Here is a 24566-nt window from a genome sequence, read left to right on the forward strand (position 1 = left end):
ATTATCTGCCCAAACTTTGTTCGACACTGACCACGCGTCTCGTCTCAAATTCCGGCTCGGCATCCGCCCCCTTAAACCCTCTTCCATGCCTTAAAGCCGACAACAAGAGCTTGGCGCAAGACACACTTGAGAGACAACAAACACTGCGGGCGCATTTCCTCCCTTGCTTAAAACCTCAGGAGAGCAAACAAAAACAAACAGTCTAAGACTACTCCTGCAAGCTGCAACAAACTGCATGGCCCGGCTCTGTCTGCTGGAGGAGTCCGGAAACACCTGCAATGGCGAAGCACTTCCGTGGGACGCAGACCAGACGTGTCTTGTTCGAGGACGCCTACAACGGCAAACACATCAGCCTGCCGACGTCATTTTCACGTTTGGGGCGAGACGCATCAACTGTGTTTATTTTCAGCATCCGGGAACCATGCGTCATCCCAACTCTAGTTCTATCCGTACCTACTCATCCTTCTTTCTAAGCTTGAAGACGCTCAGAGGTGCAGAAGTTGCCATGTTGTCGCGCGATATCCACTGAAAGCCCCATTTCTCACCTAATACTTCGCTGTTGAAACCAGGTAAAACTACTAGACCTTTTGCGATATACCGGTCAGGCACAACGTGTGTCAAGTCAGGTTAGCCACATCAGCCTCCCGCATGCTCCAACTGTTTGTGGCGTTCACGGCATGTTTTCTCTTCCCTAAAATCATCTGGATTTACGCGACTTTGGAGGAAATATAGGTTGAGTGGACCTTCCCATATCCACCCGCCGCTATGCGACACTTCTCATTCGATATCTCAGCAAGTTCAGGAACAAACACAATTTCAGACCATAGGCCGTGCCACACGCCCTCACCTAAGACGAGGCCAAGCGATGGAATTGGCCAATGATCACAGATTCTGCGCACAAACCTTCATTGATACTCCAGCGCTTGCGCAGTAAGCTGACCGCGCGGGGGTGGAGGACGCCAGTCACAACACTGTATGAACACACTTACATGGAGATGGAGAACCAACATCTCAGCCCTACACTCCGGAACCCTCGCTAGCGGCCGTAACACTGACATGCTTCACCGGTGCAAATCGAGATGCATGAGACCGGCCAAGCTAGTCAGCGATTTACCTCGCCAAAACTACTAGTCATCGTCAGCAATGCAAGCCGGGTACACCGAGTTGTTGTGTCTCTTCACGGAGCTGTCAGCTGTGTGTCTCGGGGGACGGGTACACGGCTTCTGATCGCGTAGGCTGGCTGACTGGCTGTCGCTTTGCTTGACAACTCAAAGGTGTGGCCGAGGCTGAATCGAGGCTGAATTCGGCCTCAACTACGAGATCAGCAAGGACTTGCCCTTTCTTTCCCCGGAGCCCCCAAGGCCCCCATTCCGATTGAAGCCATCCCAAGACCCTGAGCGCGGTGAACCACTTTGTCTCGGACCCCGCAATCCAAGGCCACGGAACTGTGCTCCGCCCACTAACAACAAAAGTTTTAGTATTCTTCCCAAGGTATGCCACCTCATCTCATTAGCAAATTGCGCAGATGTGAATGATAATTGAGGCGACCTGAGTTGATAGTAGCTGTTAAATTAATAGGGTTATTTTATTATTTTGCTTGATCTAACTAAATTAGGCACTTAAATAGGTTAGTATAGCTACGCTATAGTAATCCTACTAAAGTCTAATATACTTAAGTTTTTAAGTATAAATACCCTTAGCTAAACGCTTAAACTTAGAGGGTTTTACCTAGTTAAATCTTAGCTTTTTAATTAGCTTAAATTAGCTAGAGTTTTATTAAATTATTAAATAGTTTAAAAACTCCTTAAATTTAAATAATTTAAAACTTAGTAGTTAGTTTTATTAATTTTAATTAAAAAGCTATTATATTATATAACTTCTAGTAAATATAAAAAAGTATCTTAATAACTATTTATAGCTACTTTTAAATTTATAATCTTAGTAATAGCTAAATCTATCTTAGTAACTATATTAATAATAATAACTATATTAATAATATTAAAAAAATATACTATTATAATAATAGTAATAATTTTAGCTAGAAAAGCTAATTTTACTACTATAATATAGTAAATACTTATTAATACTAAAAATCTTCTTTTTATTAAGCTAATAATATATCTTCTTACTACTAATATAGTCTTTTAATATTAATTTATTATTATTAATAAAGAGTTTAATAGCTAGTAAAAGCTTTAATAGAGGTAATAAGAATAGCTATTATACTATAAAGCTTAATAATCTTACTTATTATTTATTTTAGTTTTTAATATATATTCTTATTACTACTTCTACTTATTTAACTTATAGCTAGTACTAATATTACTAAAGTTTATAATATAAATATAAACCTCTAAGAAACTTTATAAACTTCTTATATAAAAAGTATATATTAAGTATTACTTAAGTTAACTATAAAAGAGGTTTTATTATTAGAAGAATTAAGATTATAATATTAGTATTAAGTATTTCTTAAAATAATATTTAGATTAAGTTTAAAAATAAGCTATTTAATCTTAATTAATTTAAACTAAAGAGGTTAATAAAAAGTTAATAGCTAATAAACTAAAGTATTTATATTACTCTAATTAAAATACTAATAGTTATTAATATTTTTAATATAGAGAACTTTATTATTACTACTATATAGTTAATCTAATAAGTTATAGTAGTAAAATAAACCTTACTACTTCTAAAACGTATTAATATAAGTAATAAGTAAACTTCTCTACTACTTAAATATATCTTTAATAGTATTATATTAATTATAAAGAAGTTTAAGAGCTTAAAAAGAAATATTATAAATAAAGCTATTAATAAGTTTATACTTTTTTTAAGTAATATATTATTTATAAACCTTATTACTAAACTTTATTTAATATTACTCTTACTTCTTAATAACTATTTTAAATATTTTAATATATAAAATATATAGATTAGAGAAATAATAAGTAAAATAAGATTTTAATTTATAGTAGTTACTCTTAATAAGTAATATTATCTTATAGTTATAATTTTAAAATTAATATATAAAGTAGTTAATAAACTCTTTATAGTATAGAATATATATTATCTAGAAGTATTTAAGAATATCTAAGAAGTTAGTATTAATCTAAGTACTATAAAACTATATATACCTAGCTAGTTATAAAACTACTACTTAATATATTACTACGCTTTTTTATATACCTTATATATTAATAAGTAAATATAAGCATTTTATGCTTTAATAAAGCTATTAGTATTATAATTATAGTTCTTCTTAATAAGAGCCTTAATACCTTCTAAGCGTATAACTATTTCTATTATAAATTAAGTAGTAATCTTATAACTTTAAGTATAAAATTAAAGCTTAATAATATTATTATTAATATTAAAAGTAATAATAGCTACTTTATTACTTTTAAAAGTTTATAAACTTACTTATTTTTTCTTAATATTTAAAGTAATCTTTTTAAGTATATACTATATATAAAGCTATTACTTTAAGAGAGGAAATATATCCTTAATAATATACTTTAAATTAGTATTAAAGTTAGTAATAATAATACTTAGATTAAATATAAAGTTCTTAAAGAGAAACTTATATAATTAAAGTAGTACTTATTAGAAAAATTTAGTAGTTTTAATAAAAATAAAGTAAAAGCTAGTATTAAATATAATATTAATAGTAAAGAGACTAATAACTTAGAAAAGAGGTATTTAAAATTAATTTATTTACTTTATATTTTTATTAATAAAAAATAAAATAATAATAAATAAGAGGATAATAAAGATATATATTATTTACTTTATATATATTATCTATTATTAATAGTTCTAAGTTTCTCTTTAATATCTCTAAATAAAGCTAATATATCTAAAAAATACTATTAATCTTATTATTATTACTATATTAAACTATATAATAAAGTATATTATACCTCTTAGTAAATTTATTAAAAAAGAGCTAAGTTAATAATAATAAGCTATATTTTTCCTACTAGAAGTAGTACTACTAATTATATATATCTTATAAGCTAACTTTATAGCTCTTTTATTTAAAAAAGTTTATAATTATATATAATATTAAGTTATTTACTATAAAGAGCTCTTTAATATATTTAAAAAGGCTTTTTTTTAAGGGGCTATTAGAGGTTTTTATAATTTATTTAACTTTATTAATAATAAGTTTTTAGAAAGCTAAGATTATATTAAATTAAACTTAAAAAATAATAAAATAATTATAATATTTAAAGCTATTAAGAACCTCTTATACTTAGATCTTTATAGTAGTAATATATTAAATTTTACTTTTAAACTAATAGTTATATTACTTAGTATAGCTTTTTTATTTTAATATAGTTAAAATATACTTACCCTCTTAATTATATATAATATTATACTAGTTATTACTATTAAAGGTCTTCTTTTTATATATAATAAAACTTTTAGTATAGAGAGTAATATAAATATATAACTAATACTCCTTAAAAGTAGAAGCTTAGATTTAGGTATTAAATATACTTTTAGTTTTAAAAAAATATAAAATATATAAGAAAATTAATAGTTTAATATATTTAGAAGATAGGTAGTATAATAGAAGTTTTAGAGTAGTAATTTTAACTATATATATAAGTAGGGGTAGCTTTTTAGCTAAATTAGTAGTATTAACGTTAATAAGTTATATTATAAGAGGGTAGTACTTAGAAGAGTGGATTAATTATAGCAGTAGTAGCGTGGCAGCTAAATTAGGTTAGCGTGGGCAAATTAATAAAACGACCCCGTTAATTTAATAGTAACCGAGTTAACGACGCGGACAACGAGGCAAGGTGGGGTGAGACGAAGGGCTGGGGACACGGCAGGCAGCGGCCCTATCCGGTGAATGGAGGCCGCTGCAGCCTGCAGGGCCTCTCACTCGCGTCAGAGAGGCCTCGGCTCGTTCGATCGAAACCGGACAGCGGCCAGTGACGGTCAGCAATGACACTCTGCAGAAAAGCCCCCCGGCGCCACGCCCGCTGCACAGCCCAGCGGCACGGAAAGGCGACCGGTCAAATGGGCCCGGCGAGAGGGCCCGAACCGATCATCACTGTGCGGAGCCCCCACGAGGAGGAGACCACTGGAAGAGTGCGCTTCTCTCTTCTGCAGCCACTACACACAGCCTCTCCCGCGAGGTGTGTTTGACGCATTTACAGAGTGCTGACGGGCCAAGAAGCTGACTGATATGACGACGGACATGGCCGGCTTCAACTTCCAGCCACTCTTCCGCGATTGTAATATGCATGTTGGTGCAGAGTTACAATTCGCCTCACATCAGAGGGGCCTCAGTGAAACCTCCCTACCTAGCACGGCGCTGAGCTGCCGACTCAGAGCCTGCAATACTGACAAGTGAGAGAAACGTCGGACTTTGGTCACGTCCACCACGACGACCACCAACAGCAACAACAAATATCACATCAGGCTGTCATTTACCTGGGGTCCGTCTCCATTACACTGCAGTCGGTAAGGCCCCCAGCCCCAGGTACGGACGCCATCTACACAAATCGACAACGGCCCGAAGTCCGCCAATCCGAACCATGCCGGAATTGGGCGGTACCAGACCCCATAGGCTTGCATGCGCCGGGGGGCCATCATGAAGAATACGATGCCCTACAACGCCTTGCCGGGAATGGCGTATGCCTAGAAGCAGCCTCTCGCGGACTTCAGTTGCTACCGAATATCTCCATATCCGTTACGACGACGGTCAAGAATGAAGTCACAAGCCTTGCTGCCTCTGTCGGACACGGCAATCACATGTGTGTAGAGCGACGGGGGGAAAGAAAGATCGACTCATATTGCGCAAATGCGTCCTCATCTCCCCACAGTTCCTCGGACACGCGAGAGACACTCACCGAAAGCCCTCCATCTGAGACAGAGTCATCGAATCGCTCCGGCGGTGCAGATAATTCGGCCAACAGGGATGGATGGAACGCAGATGGGGACTTGCGCAGTGAGGGTGAGGTTTAAGGCAACCCAGCGAGGTACGAGAAGGCGTCAACGATTGGCCCTCGTTGCATCTCGTCAGCGACATCAGGAACTCATTGTCTTCAGCCGCTCGCTCCCCAGCCCAGCATCCTAATCATCCTAACCCAACAGGTGTGTCTTGCGCGGTGCGTTGCCCGCATTCGTTCTATCTGCCCCTCCAAATTTGGCAATGAGGGACATTTCAAACAAATCAACATCGGCTGCTTCTATTGCGACCTCATTGCTCTTCTCCTTCGGCCCCAGCGGCGCAAATAGGCAGACGGCACAGGCACGCAGGGTACGTTCAGCTGCGCCTTAGCAGCCCCCACGATGCAGGAGATGCGCTGCGATATCGTCCATTATTGGCTCGGCCACGCACGATAGACAGGGGACCCGTTGGTCCCTCGCGTCGCACCCCGTCCAATGGCTGCCTGCGTTTTACCAACTGCATCTTTCTTCACCAATCTTGGGGCCTTTTGGGGCTGCTTCTTCCGGTCAAGACCGACGAGCGATTGACATGCCTCGGAAACTACGCACTTGCGCAGCTTGACAAGACTAATGGCGGGAAGCCTAGAGGCCGGGCTCCCTGGCAGGACTCTAGTTCGCAAATGGATCATCGTCTAGGTACGGCGTAGTCCCAATAATCGAGCTAGCAACACCCATGACACCTTTGTGGACCTCCAACATCTGACCTCAGCGCCAACCTGAAGCTACCGTCTACCTCGTGCAGAGCCTGATCCTCAACGTCAGTTAGTCCGGTAGCACTTCTTCCTTGAGGCCCATTCATCCGCGCCTCATTCTCGTCCTCGTGGCTATGGAGAGGAGGGTATCCGTATCCCCATGTTCGCCCTAAACTGGGGTGGGTTTGTCCCGCAACCGTACTTGTAGTCCAAAAGCCATCTCTCTGCATGTCTATATATGAAGGAAGCAGCCATCCCAACAGTAGATGAGAATTTCTGCTCCTTCTTGTTCCTAGACATCGCTCCTTACCTGTTCCTCTGTGAACTGATCTATCGACAACATGTCTCAACAGTCACATACTGAGCAGTTCCCCAAGAACCAGCCGCCCCTGGCTGAGAGGTTGGCATCAGCCCGCCAGCTTGTCACCAAGGCCATCTCAGCAGTGCCTCCTCACCCAGAGCCTCTTCCCAGCCCAAATTCCGACCAGGGCGAGCCTAGCAACCTGATCCAAGATGTCAAGAAGCTGGGCTTCGAAGACTTTGATACCCTCGTAAACTTCTTTTCTTCGGCCGTCGAGGGCCAGATCAACGACAACGAGTTGTTACTCGAGCACCTCATCCAGCTCTTTGCCAAACTGCCCCAGAACTCAGTCAAGGGCAAGAGGCTAGAGAACGGCTTGATCAACCAGCTATGGAACGGCATCGACCACCCTCCCATGACGACGCTCGGAGAGGACCACAAGTACCGCGCCGCCGACGGCTCTGGCAACGCTATTCATGATCCCAAGATGGGTGCGGCAGGACAGCCGTACGCCCGCTCAACACCAGCCAAGAGCTACCAGAACCCCAACCAGCCCGAGCCTGAGATGATCTTTGACATGCTCTTCGCCCGCGGTGGTGAATTCAAGCCTCACCCCAACAAGATCTCCAGCTTCATGTTCTACCTCGCTACCATCATCACCCACGATATCTTCCAGACTGTAAGATCTCCACCTGTCGAGAACACCAGCGCAGTGCTAACAAAATGGCTGCAGAAGAATGGAACTTCACCCATTAACCAGACTTCCTCGTACCTGGACCTCGCTCCTCTGTACGGTCGCAATCAAGCCGAGCAGGACCTCATGAGGACGAAGAAGAACGGTCTGCTCAAGCCGGACACATTTTCATCTAAGAGAGTTTTGGGATTCCCTCCTGGCGTTGGTACTCTTTTAATCATGTTTAACCGCTACCACAACTATGTCGCTACCAACCTGGCAACGTGAGCTTTTCGATTTCTGTGTACTTGCGTTCAATGCTAACAATCGGCAGAATCAATGAGGGTGGCCGATTCCAGAAGCCAACTGGCGACGACCCGGAGAAGGCGGCAAAGTATGACAACGACTTGTTCCAGACTGCTCGTCTCATCACTTGCGGTCTCTATGTCAGCATCATTCTCCGCGACTATGTCCGCACTATTCTGGGTATGAACCGCACTGCGTCAAGCTGGGCCTTGGATCCCCGCACCAACGAGGGCAAGAGCATTCTCAGCCAGCAGACCCCCGAGGGCACCGGAAACCAAGTATCTGTCGAGTTCAACCTCATCTACAGGTGGCACAACACAATCTCCCCCAAGGATGAGCAGTGGACGAAGGATGTCATGAAGAAGGTTCTCGGAAAGGACCCTACCGAAATGTCGCTGATGGAATTCGGCCATGCGATGAGAGACTGGGAGCAGGAGATCCCTGACGACCCCGCGCAAAGAGGCTTCATGGACCTGCCTCGCAACGCCGACGGCACACTGAACGAGGCGGACCTGGCCAAGATCTTCAAGGAGTCCGTCGACGATGTTGCCGGCTCCTACGGCGCCAACAGAATTCCCGAGGTAATGAGGCCCATTGAGCTGATGGGAATCATGGCATCCCGCTCCTGGAACTGTGCCACGCTCAACGAGTTCCGTGAGCACTTTGGCCTTACTAGGCACCCGACATTCGAGGACATCAACCCTGATAAGGAGGTTGCTGCGAAGCTCAGATTCCTGTACGGAAGCCCTGATGCAGTCGAGCTTTACCCCGGCCTGATGGCCGAGAAGGCGAAGCCGCCCATGGCGCCGGGCAGTGGTCTCTGCGGTAACTTCACCATGACTAGGGCCATCTTGTCTGATGCGGTCGCGTTGGTTCGCGGCGATCGCTTCTACACAATCGACTACACGCCCAAGAACCTGACCAACTGGGGGTAAGTTTCAATATCCCGCCGGGAAGTAGGAGGTGCTAATCGTTACAGATTCAATCAAGCCAGCTACGATCTGAATGTTGACCAGAGCCACGTTCTCTACAAGCTGGTCTTCCGCGCTTTCCCCAACTCTTTCCAGAACAACAGCATCTACGCCCACTTCCCCTTCGTGATCCCCTCAGAAAACAAGAAGATCCTCGAGAGCATCGACAAGGCCTACCTGTACACCTGGGACGAGCCCAAGACCAAGACCCCGCTGATCCCTATCCTGTCGCACAAGGCCGTCAGCGAGGTCCTTTACAACCAGCAGGACTTCAAGGTCATCACCGGCGACGCTATCAACCACTTGGTCGCCCAGCCCAACAAGCCCCACTATGGCAAGGACTTCTGCCTCTCTGGTGATGGGAAGGAGCACGCCAAGAACCGCACGCTCGTCCGCAAGTCTCTGATCTCTGGCCCGTGGGAGACGGAAATTTGGAAGTGGTACACTCACATGACGCCCAAGATCCTCAACCTCAACAGCTTCCCGATCCCCGGAAACAAGAGGGAGATTGATCTGGTCCGGGACGTCATCAACGTCACAAACACCCGTTTCAATGCTGCGCTGTTCTGCATGCCGATCAAGAACGAGGAGTCGCCGTGGGGCGTGTACACCGACCAGGAGCTGTACTCGGTCCTTGGCGCCCTCTTCCAAGCCGTCTTCATGGATGCCGACATTGGCAACAGCTTCAAGCTTCGCACAATCGCCCGTGAGCTTGCTCAGGATCTCGGTAAGGTTGTGATGCTTATCGCTCAGACCATCAAGAAGGCGGGCCTGATTACGGACCTCGTCGCCAAGATTCGTGAGGGCGAGGCGTCTCTTCCCACGTACGGCAACCATCTTATTGAGCGTATGCTCTCCGATGGCAAGGACGTCGAGGAAGTCGTCTGGGGAACCATCATGCCCGTCATCACGGCCAACGTCGCGAACCAGTCTCAGGTCACTTCTCTCTGCGTCGACTACTACCTCGACAAGGAGGGCAAGAAGCATCTGCCCGAGTTGTACCGCCTGGCGCACGAGAACACACCTGAGGCGGACGAGACCTTGCTGAAGTAGTAAGTTGCATCCCAAGATCATTCTTCCAAGAACACCGCTAACAGTATATAGCATGCTTGAGGGCTGCCGTCTCCGCGGACCCGTCGCAGTTTACAGAGAAGCCACGTCCACACAGGTCATCACTGATTACTCCCCCTGTCTGCCCTCCGAGTCCGACCCGACCGGCCGCGACCCCATTACCAACCCCGACATCGAGGGCACCAAGCGCGAGGTCAAGATCCCCAAGGGCTACCGCGTGGTCTGCAACTTCGCCACCGCCGGCCGCGACCCCGCCATCTTCGAGGACCCCAACGAGGTTCGTCTCGACCGCCCCCTGGACTCTTACGTCCACTTCGGCCTGGGCCCGCATTGGTGCGCGGGCAAGGAGATGTCTCGCGTCGGACAGACGAGTCTGTTCAAGCAGATCGTCGGCCTCAAGAACCTGCGCCGCGCGCCCGGCGGACGGGGCGAGATGAAGAACTTCCCCGCTTCCCCGTGGAACGGACAAGTCGGTCTGCCTGTGGAGGGCCAGAACGGAAGTGCGGCGCATCAACAGCCTTGGCTTGGTCTGAGGGCGTTTATGACTGTTGACCAAAGCTCGTTGTGGCCTATCCCCACGACAATGCGTGTGCAATGGGATGAGTAAGTGTAATTGGCGCGTGTGGACTTTTTTGTATGAGTAATGCGGCAAAATTGTACGAGAATGATGATCGGTTCGATTTGAGTAGCGATTTGAATAGCCCTTTGAATAGAATACTGTAGGGTATAAAAGGATTTTAACTCTCCCACGTTCCTGTGACAATAGTTGACGTTGCCAGTCAGCGACTGTGTTGTCTCGGAGTACGCCTACATCAGCTCACTCCTATCAATCGAGAGGACATACTTTTAGCTAGACATGGCCTCCAACTTTGAGTAGATACCCTTGTACAAGCCACACCTCTCGTCCAAGATGGTGGTATTGAACGGCGTCACAGCAGTTTGGACGTTGCCGACATCCCCTAAAACGACAAGATCTAGAGGTGCGTATTGCGAACCAACGGCTGGCCATCCTGGGCCCGCATTAGGGTCCTTGACAAATCGCCCGATCGCGCCCCTGAGGTACTCATATACTGGGTAGGATTGGGGTGTATAGGTCGTGTTGTTAGGATCAGTGAAAAGAAGGACGGCTTCTGAGCCATGAAACTTGCCAAGCCAGGCGTAATCCTCAGGGAAGAAGTTTAGAATGGAGGTATTGAAGTAATAGCGCCATGATGGAATCTTGTGGGAGGCTGCCGTGGATGATAGAATAGACTGAGGCTATCGTAGCGTCAGTTTTGTATCATCCGAGAAACCAGGAAACGTACACATAACCAAAGGAAGTCTGTGGTTATAGCTGAGGCAATATCGAAGTCGGTTGTCAAGCCATTGGTGCGATAGACTGACACTATCACCTCTCTGTCTTCTTCCTTAACCAGACTATCCGGTAGATATGCTTCAAGCCAGCTCGCGAGGTCAACCTCATTATTCACAAGGCTTCTTCCCTCTTCAGCCACTGTTCCGGTCAGTATTGGGACTCTGGTAACCTGGCCGCTCCTCCACAGCTCAGCAGGATTGCCCCAGACGGTGACATAATCTAGTTCAGGCCCAAATGAAATGCTGTGTTTCGACATGGCCTCCACAAGGTCCTCAGCCGGGATTTTCTTCATGCATTCCAAGCCGCCAGTCGAGTTCGCACAGCCAACGGCGGCAGCAAGTGCCGACCACTCTTTCCCATCACTCGGAGAAGGTGATGCGAGCAGACCGAAGCTTGTTTGGCCACTCGACATGATTGCGGCGCGAAATGGTAGAGGCAATTCGGTGGCATACGCCTTGAGATGCTGGTCAACTGAGAGAGCCCCTGCCGACTGACCCCAGATAGTGACCTTGCCAGGATCACCTCCAAAGGCCTCGATGTTCTGCTGAATCCAATCGAAAGCGAAACGCTGATCATAGTGCCCCAAGTTACGTTCCGGGATGGGGATGTCGCGCGAGGAGGGAAACCCAAAGACTTGAGGTCACATTAGCGCATGTATGACAGAGAGGAGGAGCCCGGACCGTTTGTTCTGTACTGGAGGCTCACCACGATGATGTCCTCATACGCTGCGAAAGAGGAGAGATCAATCCTTGCGTGGCCCATCTGGTAGCCTCCGCCATGGATGAAGACCAACACTGCCCGGGTGGCGTTAGACGTAGAGTCCGGCGCGAAGACGTTGATGCGCAGACAATCCTCGCTCTCGGGTGCTTTTGGGGTGTTGAACAGAGTCTGCAAAAGTTCGGGACGAGGACCGAGTTCTAGGTTGTGGATTAGTATACACTATGCCAGCTTCGAGAATTGTGGACGAACCATTGAGACCGAAATTCTGATAGCAAGCTGGGCCAAATTCCGTGGCATCAAGAGGCTCTGTCCATGGCTCTGGTGACTCCGGACGGGAGAATCGGGCTGGTGTCGTAGCGTACGGGACCCCGAGAAATTTGTTTATTGTCACCACCCCGTCCCCAATGTTCGTTGAGATGCCTTGGACGGCCCCTGAAGATATCATGACAGTCGGTTGCGCGGAGACCACGATAAGTGGTAGCAGAAGGGATTGGTTTACTCGCATGGTTACAGCTTTCGAGCAATTGACATGTCGACAAAGCATGCAATACAATAACGTGTTTATCAAAAGGTCGTAGTTCATCTTTTATTTACGTCGAAACAGCGTGCAGCCAAAGCGTGTCGTAAGAATGCCCCGGCATGATCTGACGTAAGTGCATCTTGCGATGCCACCCTTATTCAACTGCGCCCTCTGCAAGATCCTCTACGCCAAGATCAGCTACTTTAAAACTCACGATGTGGCGCCGATTGGCGCCTCTCTTTGGTCAGCGTGCCACCAAAAACATGAATGTGGCATTGGGCAACTTCACTCAAGACCCCTTGGCCACGGGCAAATTTCAGCTGCAGATCTTGAATTGCGCGGAAACAAGGTGCAATACGAAACACGACGCCAAGAAACGTGGCTTGCTGATGCCCCCAAGACAACGGGGGACGATCTCAGCCGATGCGAGATACGAGACCAAGCCACATGGAGGAATTCGGCAGGGCGAGAAAACGTGTCGATGGGTCCTAGAAACATGGCAATGAAACCAAATTACTTGATTGTTCACTGAGACTAGACAGACATCATGTAGCGACTATACAAAAGGGAGGAACAAAAGAAATAATACATGGTGATCGAATGTTGAAAACAAGAAACACGCTTCATCCCTCGTTACCCGTTACCTCATCATCATCCATAATCCATACGACAACATACTTACCATTCTCAAACCGGTTCAGGACTGTGTGTGACAATGATGGACGGCAGAGGCGGCTTCAACGCGGTCCCACCCACCTCCGACCGCCCATCCGTAGTCTCCGTCCCGGCGGAGGACCCGTAGTCGCTTACAGACCCGTTCCGCCTAACACCGGCGTCCACCGCCAGCTGTTCCCAATCCCTAGCCCAAGCAGTTCCCGGCGGAGGTGGGCAAGGCTTATTCTTGTCCGCCGGGAGGCCTTTTCCCGGAATAAGGATGTCGGGAGGGGCCGGTGTAATTTTGATCTTGGGTTTAGGGTTCGTCTGTTCGAGCTCCGGCAGCGGGGGAAGCGGCTCCGGGATGGGGAGCATGATGCCGAGCGAGTCCGGGTGCGGGTACGGCATGGCGGGGACAGGCGGGACGTTCTGGGCCATAAGGTGCTTGGGGTAGCTGGCCTTGCGGACGAGCTTCGCGCGTGCGGGTGCCGGGACGGTGTGTCTGTAGCTGGCAGGGAAGTAGTAGTATGCCGGCGGCGTTTGTTGGCGGCTCGGGGGGCGGCTGGGTGGCTTTGGCTCCTCCTCCGGCTTGGCTTCCTTGTCTGCGTCTTCGACGAGGATGACGGTAGTGGCCCGCTTGAAGCAGGGGAGCTCGAAGGGATGCGCCGCGATTTCCAGAACAAGGACAACCACTATGGCACTGGCGCTGGAGGGAGGTCAGACTATGGTATACATCTGCAAGGTTTGGGTAACACTTACATCCCCACGATGGACACCGCCAGGTTGAGCTCCGTGATGGGGCTCTCCGCGAGAAACCCTGGGAAGTGTGCAACGGCTCCACACGACAAGATGATTGCCGGAATCCAGAGGAGCAGGGCCAGGCGGGAGACGATGATGGCCCAAGAGACCAGAGGCGATTGCAGAGACTGTCTTCTGATAAACTGGCAGTTGCGGAAGGAGACGAGCAGGTGCAGCACGAGATACATGGGCGAAATCATGGACTAGCAAAAGTGTAAGCGAGCATTCCAGTGAGCGTGCGTGCCGAGTGACGAGGACTTACAGCGAACAGGATGAAGCTTTGAGTGAGACAGTCCCGCTTCCCCGATCTTGAAGGCCTGAACTGGAGAGCGGAGGTGGTCAAACCACCGCCTGACGCAATGAATAGGAGGAACATGGCAATGCTCAAAAGAATTGGAAGAGGCTTCGGTGGAGACTTTGTGGAAACATCGCTCCCAGATACAGATGATTTGACATCCAGCGACTCGACAACGCTCACGGCGTCGTCTTTCGGAGGAGGCGCCATGGTATGAGGATGAGCTGGATTGACTTGATCATGCAGGTTTCGCTTGATCTTTCGGGGATTCATCTATCTGTTCCTGCGCAAGTTCATATATCGCTGTGCGTTGGATGGCTGGAAAATTGCTGGTCAATCACGATGGCGGCCAACGCTTGCTGTTGTGGCGGGTGGGCCTGGGAACATTCCAATGTAAGACAAGCTTTGGGGGCCGGAGGCCTTTGTAGGACAGGGTCTACGACGGGATAAGGTCCTAAACTGCAGATCAGCCTGGTGCATTCCACACAAGGGCTGTCCTAACAAGTACTTTGGCTGAAGTGGAAAGCAGCTGGAGGTTGGAGACCCCAGATGCAGCCGGTTGCGAACAGCATACCATCGTGAACATTTTCCTTCAGTCAAGAACCCCAAAGAGAGGCTGGCGGATCGATGTTGAGGACCTAACACTTATCTAGCATCGTGAATCACGATCGTCCTCCACGTTAAATCGAGATGGCCTCGAGATGGGCTACGTCTTGCGAGGTTTAGTGGACAGGGCCAGTCAACCTAGCCAGGTTGTCATTGGTTCAACGAATCATGCCGCAATTGAAGATAACTCAAAATCATGTATTGTGGTGGACCAAGGTTGTCTCGGTTCAAAATATGGCGCGGGCCGATGGATGGCAAGTGGCAGGGGGTTTGCTACTCGCAAAGTGCCCCGAGAGAAGGAGAGGAAGTTGGGAGCGGGCCCTAGGAGTATGAACTACGGCAAGTCAAGGAAATAGGTTGTCCAGCAAGACGGAAGAGACTGTATCCTCCGCAATCCCGTTTTCCCCCTACATCAGCTCGCCGAGGCGGGCCTCACGATCACCCGCCCAGTCCTCCTTCTCGTAGAAACGGAACACGAGATCGTAGTCCTCAAAGTCGTGGACAATGCGGTCGATACGACGGTATCCCCGGACAGGGTCAACCAAACGCTGGGCCGCAGTAGTTCTGGAGACAAAATCACCCATACCGTAGGGGTTGGCACTCTTCCCCTTGGCCTCGAACAGGGTAACGCTGAAACGTCCAGGTTTGAAAATCTCTACGACGTGCTCAATGATCTCCGCGGTAGTACGGCCGCTCTGGCCGCCGGGCACGTTGGTCTCGAAAGAGGCAAACGAGCAGTCGGGCTCAGGGGTCACATGGACGGTAAAATAGTGAGCAGCGTTGGCCCCCTTCTCGCTCTTGGACGCGTCCTCATCGTCGGTGATGGCAGGAACGACGCCGTTGGCGGAGAAGCCACAGGGGCTGAAGAGATAGGCATCGACACGCGCACCGGGGTACTTGCTCGTGGGGTAGACGCTGGACAGACCGCATCCCTCAGACACGACGGTACCGAGAGCATGGCCCTCCGTTGTCATAGCCTCCTTGACAGCGCGGTCAGCATCGGTGAGGTCCGACTCGCCAATGTTGCTGAAAACGTCCACCTCCTCATCAGAACTCTTCTCAGGAACCTGGGAAAGGTCGCCCAAGCTCTCGTGGGCCTTGTCTCGAGCAGCCTGAGTCTGCAGCAGATGCGATTTGTCGCTAGCGACCGCACTCGCGTGCGACAAATAGAATTGCTTCGCATTCTCAGGGTCGAGGTCGGTCATGAGAATCTCCAAAGTTTCGTCGTTGTGCTCCTCGACACCGCTGCTGAAGCTGGCAACGCTGCCAGTCGGGATACGAGACGCAGACCCAAGAGGAGTCTCCTTCTCCTCGGGAGTGCGGGGAGGTGTCAAGGTCTGGTTGGGCGAGGTGATGTACAGGTACCAATGGTCTCCATTCATCTTGCCAACCATGTAAGCACTGCCGCCTTCAAACATGTCGTCCAGGTACTTGACTTCCGACTTCCAGCTGCGATGGGGACCCTCCTGGCGATCAGGGAACAGGAAGTTCTTGCGACTGTAGAAGACGCGGTAGGGGGTCGCGGCAGCCTTGATGTCGGTGGCCTCCTTTGCGTTGTGGAAGGGGAATCCAGCGTGCTCAGCAGCGATGTGGAGCAGACGCTGCAAGCCCAGCAACAAAGTCGTGGTGCCGCAGGTCTTGAGGATGAGCTTGTGGGGGAACACAAACAAGCTGGACTCGGAGAGCAGGTAGGCATCGACGGAGTCGGACTCGAGGACGGACAAGATCTTGCAGTTGACCATGTCGAGCATGGTGACCCAAGTGTCGGCGGAGACGGCCTTCAGTCCATCGGGCTGGGCGCTCGCGGGGAGAGCGTCAGGACCAGGAGCGAACCAGACTTCGAGGAGCTTCTCGGGGCCCTCAAAGGCGTTGCTCGAGTCTAGATCGGCAGCGACATCGTGATTGATGGTCAGATGGGGAGTTGCCTCAGACGGAGAGAAGGTGTAGTTGTTGGGGACCGAGAGGTTGACCATCTTCAGCGGGGCGGGCTATCTGGGCGCGACCCGGGAGATTATTGACGAGATGGAGATGTGGTGTTCTCGGAACAGGAGGGCTAGAAGTCCGCGGGACACTAGCTACCACTCAAACGAACTTTGCGGCGTTCGTTTGAGAGAGTAGGCCCACAGGAGGGTGGACGTTCGTTGAGGCTGGCGGAGCCAGCAGCAATGGTATTGATAGAGGGGTTTTAACGTCACTCGAAAGGACGTTAGGGAGGCCGGGCTTGGAGGGGTAGGAAAAAGACCCTTGGCAGCGGAATGTTGGCTCGATAGAAGGGCCTCGCTCTGGCAGACACCGATACCTGTGGTGGAGTATCGGACCTAGCAGACGAGGTTATCTGCGTGATCGGGATTTGAGGCTACGGACGAGGGAGACAAAGAGGCTCGTATGGGCAGTCAGTCGAGGTATGTTGGTGCTTAGAATATCAGCAGGTGTTATCTGGGCCTGGGAGAAGCTGTTAGTAACATGAGGAGAAGAAGGATGGTAGATTGCAGAAGCATGGCTGGTCCATGGGCGACCAGCACCTTGTTTCCAGCGGTTGGGAGCTCTGCAGCAGACTGAAAGAGAAGGGAGGAGATAGAGACACGTACTTTGCGGGCTTGGAGAGGAAGCGTAGGAGGTCGATCCGGTTCATAGACGGCCAGAAATCGGCAGAGATGGAGGGGCGAAGGCGGCAGAAGCAGGCCAACGACGTGTGTATCACCGTGATGTGGTGTTAGATTCGAGGATTGATCATCGAAAGATTTGGATCTCTAGATGGGTATCTCGAGAAAGGTCGGTCGGAGAAGCTTCCGATTGATGCGCTGGCACGATACGGGGGACAGGTGTCGAGGAGGAGTCTCGTGACGGCAGAGAGTGATGCGCCGGCGATGGCAAAAATTGAAGCTGAAGTGATCGAACTAGTCAGAGAGCAGCTCTCGACAGAACGAAACAAGGCGGACGGGTTTTCAAGTCGCACAACGTGTCTTGAGGGTGGAAGACAGGATCAAGCTCGAATTTTGAAGCTTCCAGCTAGATTCTGCGAGGTTGTTGTGGTTGTGGTTTTCTGTGGAGGCCGTGGAGGGGAACACAAAGTGGAAAAAAAAGTTGATTCTGCGCATCGGCGATTGGCGGTTCCCTGTCTTGGACACCCAGGTAAGGTTAGGTATTTCTAGGTACCCCTCCCCTAGCGTCCCGTCAGGCCAGTGTCCCCCTCGGCGGGCTGGGCGCGTTGTCGTCCCCCACCTTACCTGGAAAATTTCAGCCCAAACAGCCAAACAGCGACAGGGAACCTTATGAGGAGGTGTTTTTCATCTCATGTACCTGGCCGTTTCTTTCTGTTTAACCAGCCCTTCCTCGCTGCATCTTGTTCCCGTTCAGTAGCTTCCGTCCGCATGTTCGCGCCAGATCACTGGTTCATGGGGAGCTGTGCCCGGGAGAGAACGGGCAGCGGATAATATACGTCTGCCCGGAAGGCACAGCTAATTGGCTTCCATTGCCTGTTAAAGACGGGGCGACTATGCCATGCAGGAGGGAGACGCGCCGTGAAGAATGGAGCGAGACGTCATTTTCGTCAGCTCCCCTGCTGTACTCTGTACCTTACCTCGTGGTCTGGGCTTGACACCGAGACACACACTCATGCAATGGGAACAGAGGGGTCAGGGGAGTACATAATCTTCCTGGCGAGTATCCGTAATTGTGTAAATAATCGATTGATATTGGGTTGAGTCTTGTTTAGTACACTGGCTCTTGAATAACCGACGTGGTATTCTCCGTTGTTTCGCAAGGTAAGGTACACTTTCAATAATGCGGTGAGACCGCGAGTACTAATAAGGTACTCTCGGCGACTGAAGCCTGAGTTCGGCCGCTCCAGGGCAGGCCAATCCAATGTCAATCAGGCACCGTCGAGACGTTGGCGGGGCTTTTTCTGGGGAGAACGCCAGCCCGGCCAGGGATTCCGCCAATCTCAGCCACCCTCACGTGTCTCGACTCCAAGCCTGCCCAGTGCCATGCATCGAATTTTACGCTGCCCATCAGTCGTCACCGACAATGCGTTGCATCGCCATGATTCGCATCAGTCATGCTGCAATGTGAGCGGAAACCGACGATAAACCAACAGGGGGGGCCTTCCATGCTCCAGATTGTGCTGCTGCTGGCGTCTCTGCACAGCGCCTTCATCTTGTTGGAGTAGGGAGGGCGTGAAGGCTCTCTCAAGTCCCTCTGGACCATCGCCTGGACATTTGAGCCAGCAAGTGCGCGAATGGCATCTGCTTGGTTGTGTGATGGATGCTTCCTCAATTCGTTCATGACTGGGCTTGACTTTCGACGGTCGTTGTCAACTTGGTCGTGATTTCCTTGAAGATACCTGAGAGTGAACAGTCCTGATATTTCTCAACGAGAGTATCGCCTGAGTGCGTATTGGACTGGTTGAGGTCCTGACCGTTGACTTGGGTACCTTGGGGGTACTGCGGTCTCTTGCCCGACTCGACAAGCTCACCAAACTGAGGATCGATGGGGACAGTTCCCAGGAAGGGCACCGAGAACTCCTGAGCCATGACCTCCCCGCCCCCGGAACTGAAAATGTTGGTACATTCGGAGCAATGCGGGCAGACGAAGCCGCTCATGTTCTCGATGACACCGAGCACTTTAAGGCCGGTCTTGACGCAAAAGTTGAGCTCCTTCTTGACGTCGGCGGTTGCGACGGCTTGAGGAGTTGTGACGACCACCGCGCCCGCCACCTGGCCAGGCCGAGCATCGCGCATGAGAGTCTCTGCGAGAGAAATGTGCTCGTCGCTGGTGCCAGGAGGGGTGTCGATGAGGAGGTAGTCGGTCTCGTCCCAGAGGACGTCTGAGAGGAACTGCCGGACCATGGCCGTTTTTTTGGGACCACGCCAGACGACAGCGTCGCCGCGCCGAGGAAGAAGGAACCCGAGACTCATTGCACGGAACGGGCCGATGCCCTTTTCTTCGACGGCATCGTGGACGGGTACGGGAAGCCAGCCGCCGGGTGCTTGAGTGACCTTGGAGGCTTCAATGGAAAGCATGCGCGGGATGGAAGGGCCTGTGAGGTCGACATCGAGTACGCCGACGGAGAAGCCGGCCAAAGAAAGCGACAGGGCAAGTTGGGTCGTAACGGAAGACTTTCCGACGCCGCCCTTGCCTGACAAGACCTGCGCAAGCCAGTCAGTGTACGGTCGTCGCGATGAAAGTGGGATGGCGGGGTAATACCAGCACAATATGCTTGACCTTGGTAAGCGACATTTTGGTTTGACGTTTCCGAGGGAGAGAAGAGTCGAGTGCCTGGAACGGATGGCGAGATATTCCAATATTGTGTCTACAGAGGAGGAAGTCAAGGTTGTTGAGAAGTGAGGATGTAGAGCAAGTCAAGGGCGGCACATTTCAAATCAACGAAAGACGGCGAAGCTGCGATGTTGCGTCCCCACCCTGCCCGCCTCTGCCGGCCAGGTCAGTCAATCGGTGCCGTGGTTGGTAAGCACTAGTCAGTCAAAGACGGAATTCTGGCCAGTGGCTGGGTTGATCAGGGTTTGATTAGTCTCCGTTCAGATTGTCAGTGAGGCTGCTTTTGAACGGAATTTTGACACGTTCTAGAAGACTTCCATTCTAAAAGGTAGGTTTTTTTCGCCTCTCACATGCCGTCATCGGCGCTGGCTGCGCTGAATCCAACCTAGGTGCTTGGACAGTGAATGCGCCCCTCCTTATCTAATCTTCTTATCCTCCAGTGCTCCTCCGGCTGGCTAAACTTCGGCGTCAAGCTCTCGGTTTGTTTTGAGCGAGCAAACGGCTGGGCAGCCAACCAACGATACCACGTCGCGACCTGCATTTGGTCGGTGTACCTACTGCCGGGGCGTCTTGGCGATGATACTCGAGCTGTCCTCCTCGAAACAAAGGGGTGAAGTTGCAGGCAGCCAGAACCTGGGATTCGATAACGCACCTTGGAAAGCAAACAATTCTCCATGAGAGCTGAGAGTTGACAGTGACAGGCTTAGTCACCTCGCTTAGCTCAGCATCCTCCTGTGCTGAAGACAGCGCTCAGGCCGGCCGCAGCCAGCCAAAATAGACGCTACTGAAGCTCCCGAGGAACCGTGAGACAGCGCTGTTGTCTTGGACGTGGGTCCGGAGTCCCTGGACATGGGTGGTCGCGGTCTGGGACATGCAGCCGTCCATTCCACGAGTGTCCTCGCTTCCCATCACAGTCCATACCCTCCTGCGTTGCAGAAGCTCCTTTTTTTCCATGTTCCACGCTGGTGCCGTCGCTGTTTCCTGACCGATTGAGACATTTGCGCCCCTCTCCAACGCCGCATCCGTCATCCTGTACGAATACCTAGGCTGATACCTCAGCCATTGCCACCAACCCCAGGAACCGACCTCTCGAGCTGCGCATCGCGAACCGTCGACCATGGCCATCTAATCTCGGACTCCGATCACCAGAATCCGCCGACGCGTGAAGGCCTGATCCCTTCGATTGAGCATCGACAACAACATGAGCTGTAGTTCCACACTATGGACGATCCATGGGGCTCCCCGTGGGCAACTTCCGACAATCCCACCGCGCCGTCAACCAGTCCCTCCAAGACCATCCTCGAACCTCCGCCCGCCGCCTTCCTCTCCACCCCGAGCAATCTGACATTGCCTTCTGCCCAGTCACCATGGGGGCTAGACGACGATGCGTTTGGCGATTGGGCATCTCCGGACCCCGCCAAAGCTTCGAACGCGTCGCCATGGGCTTGGGGCAACGAGCCTGCGCCAATTGAGCAGCTCACCCCCAGCTACGAGCCGAGGCCCCGTCGCAAGAGCAGCACTCCCAAATGGCCCTTGAGCCGCTCAGCTTCGCCAGGCCTGAGGGCACCAACTACACCAAATAGCCTATCGTCAGGCCGCTTCTCACCAGATCCATGGGCAAATGCTTCCTCCTTCACCAAAGACGACCCCGAGCCTTTGGCGCAACTGCCCCAGATACCCGATGTGCCGTCGACGGCACTTGACACTCCCACCATCGAGCTCGAACCAGATACCCCGAGACAAATAATACCTGAAAGTAATTCAACAAACGGACGCCCCATCTTCGACTTCCAACAAGACATACTCGAATCCATATCCAAGCCCCCCGACGACATCGCGGATATTCCCGTGAACGACTATCAACCTGCGCAGTTTGACGGGCCGTCACCTTCGTCAGCATCCGCATCATCTGGAGAAGAGCACGAAGTTGAAGATGACGACGACGACGACGACGACGACGAACCTCAAGATGTGCCACACGCCGACTCCCCCATAACTTCGATCGAAGACAACCCAATTGCCAAGAGCATACAGAGGAAAGCCTCGTCCAAGGTCCAGTCCTTGGTAGAGATGTACGATGGAATAGCCAAGAGGACAACCGTCACTCCCGAGCGGCAGCCTCCCCCTCGGCGAAGTGCCAGCAGAGATTTGAACGCAAGTACAGACGATGCCTCGATCCATGACTTGGATGACTCCATATCCTCGAACGACGACGAATCAAGACCGGCGCAAGCATCCTCCACTGAAGACGTTGAGAAGGATTCCGCCAAGACTAAAAGCGACGTTGCAAACGAATGGGAGGAGCTTCGAAAGCCAAAGATTCCAGAGCACGATCCTTTCGTGGTCGACTTAAGCAATCTAGACGCCTTAGTACCTGAACCTACCTCTCTACCTACACCAGAAGACGCGGGAGATGTGACGGACCGGATCATCACCGACAGTTTCACCGGCATATCAGAACGCAAGATGTGGTATCGCCTGTCGCGCCACGAATCCCTTCGCAAATTCAACGTTGGACATGATGAGAATTATGTCCGTATCACTTGGATGAACTCCACGATGCGAGATGAGACGATGAAGATTGTGCGCAGGTGGATGGAGGAAGACTCAATGGGAGGACGCGCTTTCCGGGGAGGTCTGGCCAGGAAAGCAGGCGGCAAGTTCTTTGGCTGGGACTCGACAACAGAGTCGACGCCAGTTGACTTGGATCGGGTGTTTGGACGCAAGGCAAAGCGGCAAGCTTCCGTGCATCGACCTACCCACTCTATTCATGCTCTACCTTCTCTTTCGACGGCACCCATGGTTCCTGCGTCCAAGGAGAGCACGCCAGCTTCTGCTCAGGCCAAGGACAATTGGGGAGGACTGGCCTCATTTGGCTGGAGCACCGCACCTGGTGATTCAAAGACAGCAGAAGAAGCAAAGGCACCTGAGCGCACTAACTTCGCGAAACCGCTTCCCCTCGGTTTCCGAGGCTTTGACAACACACCAAAGTCGCATGCCTCCTTGCCTGTCTTTGCCTCCACTAAACCATTCGTGCCCACGACTTCAACGACCGATAAGCCGTCTGAAAAGGAGGCAGAGGATGAAGACGAGGACGATGAATGGGGCGACATGGTTTCTCCGACAACTGCAGAAGCAACAGACTCGACGTCTCTTCCCAAGACGAGTTGGGATTCGTTCTCGACGAACCCGCTACCCGATGCACTGCTGACCGCGCCCTCTGACGGCCCCTTGGCTTCCAACCCCAGACCCGAAAGTCTCGGCACCGGGAATAAGACAGCGGAGGAGAGCAAATCAGGAGTCAAGGATATTGGCAATGTAATCCGCCCCGCCCCCGCCTCCACACCAGCTGCACCAGCAGGCGCACCCCATAGCCAAGTCGGTTCGATTAAGCCGCCAGAGTCGACGTACGCCTTCAGACCGGCGTCTGTGAAGAAGCGACCACCGAACATCTCCATAGCGCCAAACTCGATCGACCCGCCAGCCCCATCTCACGATGGTAAAGCCGGTGTATCTGCGGGAGGGCTGCTGAACACGCCTCTAACATCGGGCCTAGGGACCCCGTCCACAGCTCAGCCGCGGAATAGTACCGACGATTCTGAGCTGGTGCAGCAGATTTTGCGGAATCTGCCTGACCTATCATACATGCTGAAATGAAACTGGGGCATCTTGAGATTCTATACATAGAAAGAGAGCGACATCGGCCTTGCTTCACCATAGAAGACGTGAGACACGGCGCCATTCATATTCTCGTTATTTTCACATCATTTAGCCATGCGACTCAGACGCGGCGCATCAGCTACGGAGTTTCTTGGGGCATTGGAAAACGGACTTTAGCAAGTGGCTTGTTGATGTATTCACGGCGTGTTTAGTATGCAATCTAAAAATATGGACCACTACTTCACCAACGATTACTGAACCTCTCCTATCTCCAAGGCCTCGTCAGGGGAGGAAACACGACACGCAGTGACTGCAGACTGACACATGTCTAGTGGGCATATGACGTGCGGCCAAGCCGAGCTGCATGACGGAGCGAACCCACTTGAGGCGGTGGGATCGGTTGGAGAGACGGAAGAAGGACGACCTCGCGCCGTCTTCAAACGCCGTTGTAGGCCGAATCGTGATCCCGATATTCATTGCCGTCTCGCCCGTACTTGCCGGGCTCAGTGCCGGGTGCGGGGGCGCGGGGGCTCCAAGGGGAGCGTCTTGGGGCATTTCGTGTTTAGACGTGGTCATTCCTTGGCCCCAGCACTGTCTTTCTCTTACACTAGAACAAGTTCGGAGGCGCCCAGAGGAGCCCAGGAGCCACAGAGAGGCGGCGGCTGGACAGACACCGGTTCTCCGCGCATCCCCGCAAG

General features: G+C 50.4%; 6 protein-coding genes across 6 annotated transcripts; 2 read left to right on the forward strand and 4 right to left on the reverse strand.

Moving 5' to 3' along the window:
• Nucleotides 1-7003: 7003 nt before the first annotated feature.
• LIDS (Linoleate diol synthase) lies at nt 7004-10591 on the forward strand (the record flags this gene model as incomplete). The annotated part of the gene is made up of 5 exons (XM_036637738.1): nt 7004-7642; nt 7697-7920; nt 7971-8873; nt 8922-9965; nt 10018-10591. The coding sequence occupies 5 exons, from the start codon at nt 7004-7006 to the stop codon at nt 10589-10591; spliced, it is 3384 nt and encodes a 1127-aa protein (XP_036497760.1).
• A 239-nt stretch (nt 10592-10830) lies between these two features.
• Nucleotides 10831-12563, reverse strand: CGCS363_v005890 (putative secreted lipase; the record flags this gene model as incomplete). The annotated part of the gene is made up of 4 exons (XM_036637739.1): nt 10831-11241; nt 11289-11971; nt 12019-12255; nt 12308-12563. The coding sequence occupies 4 exons, from the start codon at nt 12561-12563 to the stop codon at nt 10831-10833; spliced, it is 1587 nt and encodes a 528-aa protein (XP_036497949.1).
• Nucleotides 12564-13265: 702 nt separating this feature from the next.
• On the reverse strand, nt 13266-14535 carry CGCS363_v005891 (uncharacterized protein; the record flags this gene model as incomplete). Its single annotated transcript, XM_036637740.1, has 3 exons — nt 13266-13938; nt 13992-14233; nt 14293-14535. The coding sequence occupies 3 exons, from the start codon at nt 14533-14535 to the stop codon at nt 13266-13268; spliced, it is 1158 nt and encodes a 385-aa protein (XP_036497827.1).
• Nucleotides 14536-15338: 803 nt separating this feature from the next.
• Nucleotides 15339-16904, reverse strand: spe2 (S-adenosylmethionine decarboxylase proenzyme; the record flags this gene model as incomplete). Its single annotated transcript, XM_036637741.1, has 1 exon — nt 15339-16904. The coding sequence occupies one exon, from the start codon at nt 16902-16904 to the stop codon at nt 15339-15341; it is 1566 nt and encodes a 521-aa protein (XP_036497947.1).
• A 2307-nt stretch (nt 16905-19211) lies between these two features.
• Nucleotides 19212-20169, reverse strand: CFD1 (Cytosolic Fe-S cluster assembly factor CFD1; the record flags this gene model as incomplete). The annotated part of the gene is made up of 2 exons (XM_036637742.1): nt 19212-20078; nt 20137-20169. 2 exons carry the CDS (start codon nt 20167-20169, stop codon nt 19212-19214), a joined length of 900 nt encoding a protein of 299 aa, XP_036497948.1.
• Nucleotides 20170-21429: 1260 nt separating this feature from the next.
• On the forward strand, nt 21430-23865 carry CGCS363_v005894 (uncharacterized protein; the record flags this gene model as incomplete). Its single annotated transcript, XM_036637743.1, has 1 exon — nt 21430-23865. One exon carries the CDS (start codon nt 21430-21432, stop codon nt 23863-23865), a length of 2436 nt encoding a protein of 811 aa, XP_036497951.1.
• Between the last annotated feature and the right edge of the window lie 701 nt (nt 23866-24566).

This window comes from Colletotrichum siamense (assembly GCF_013390195.1).
Source record: "Colletotrichum siamense strain Cg363 chromosome Unknown KSG_Cg363_contig03, whole genome shotgun sequence".
Lineage (NCBI taxonomy): Eukaryota > Fungi > Ascomycota > Sordariomycetes > Glomerellales > Glomerellaceae > Colletotrichum > Colletotrichum siamense.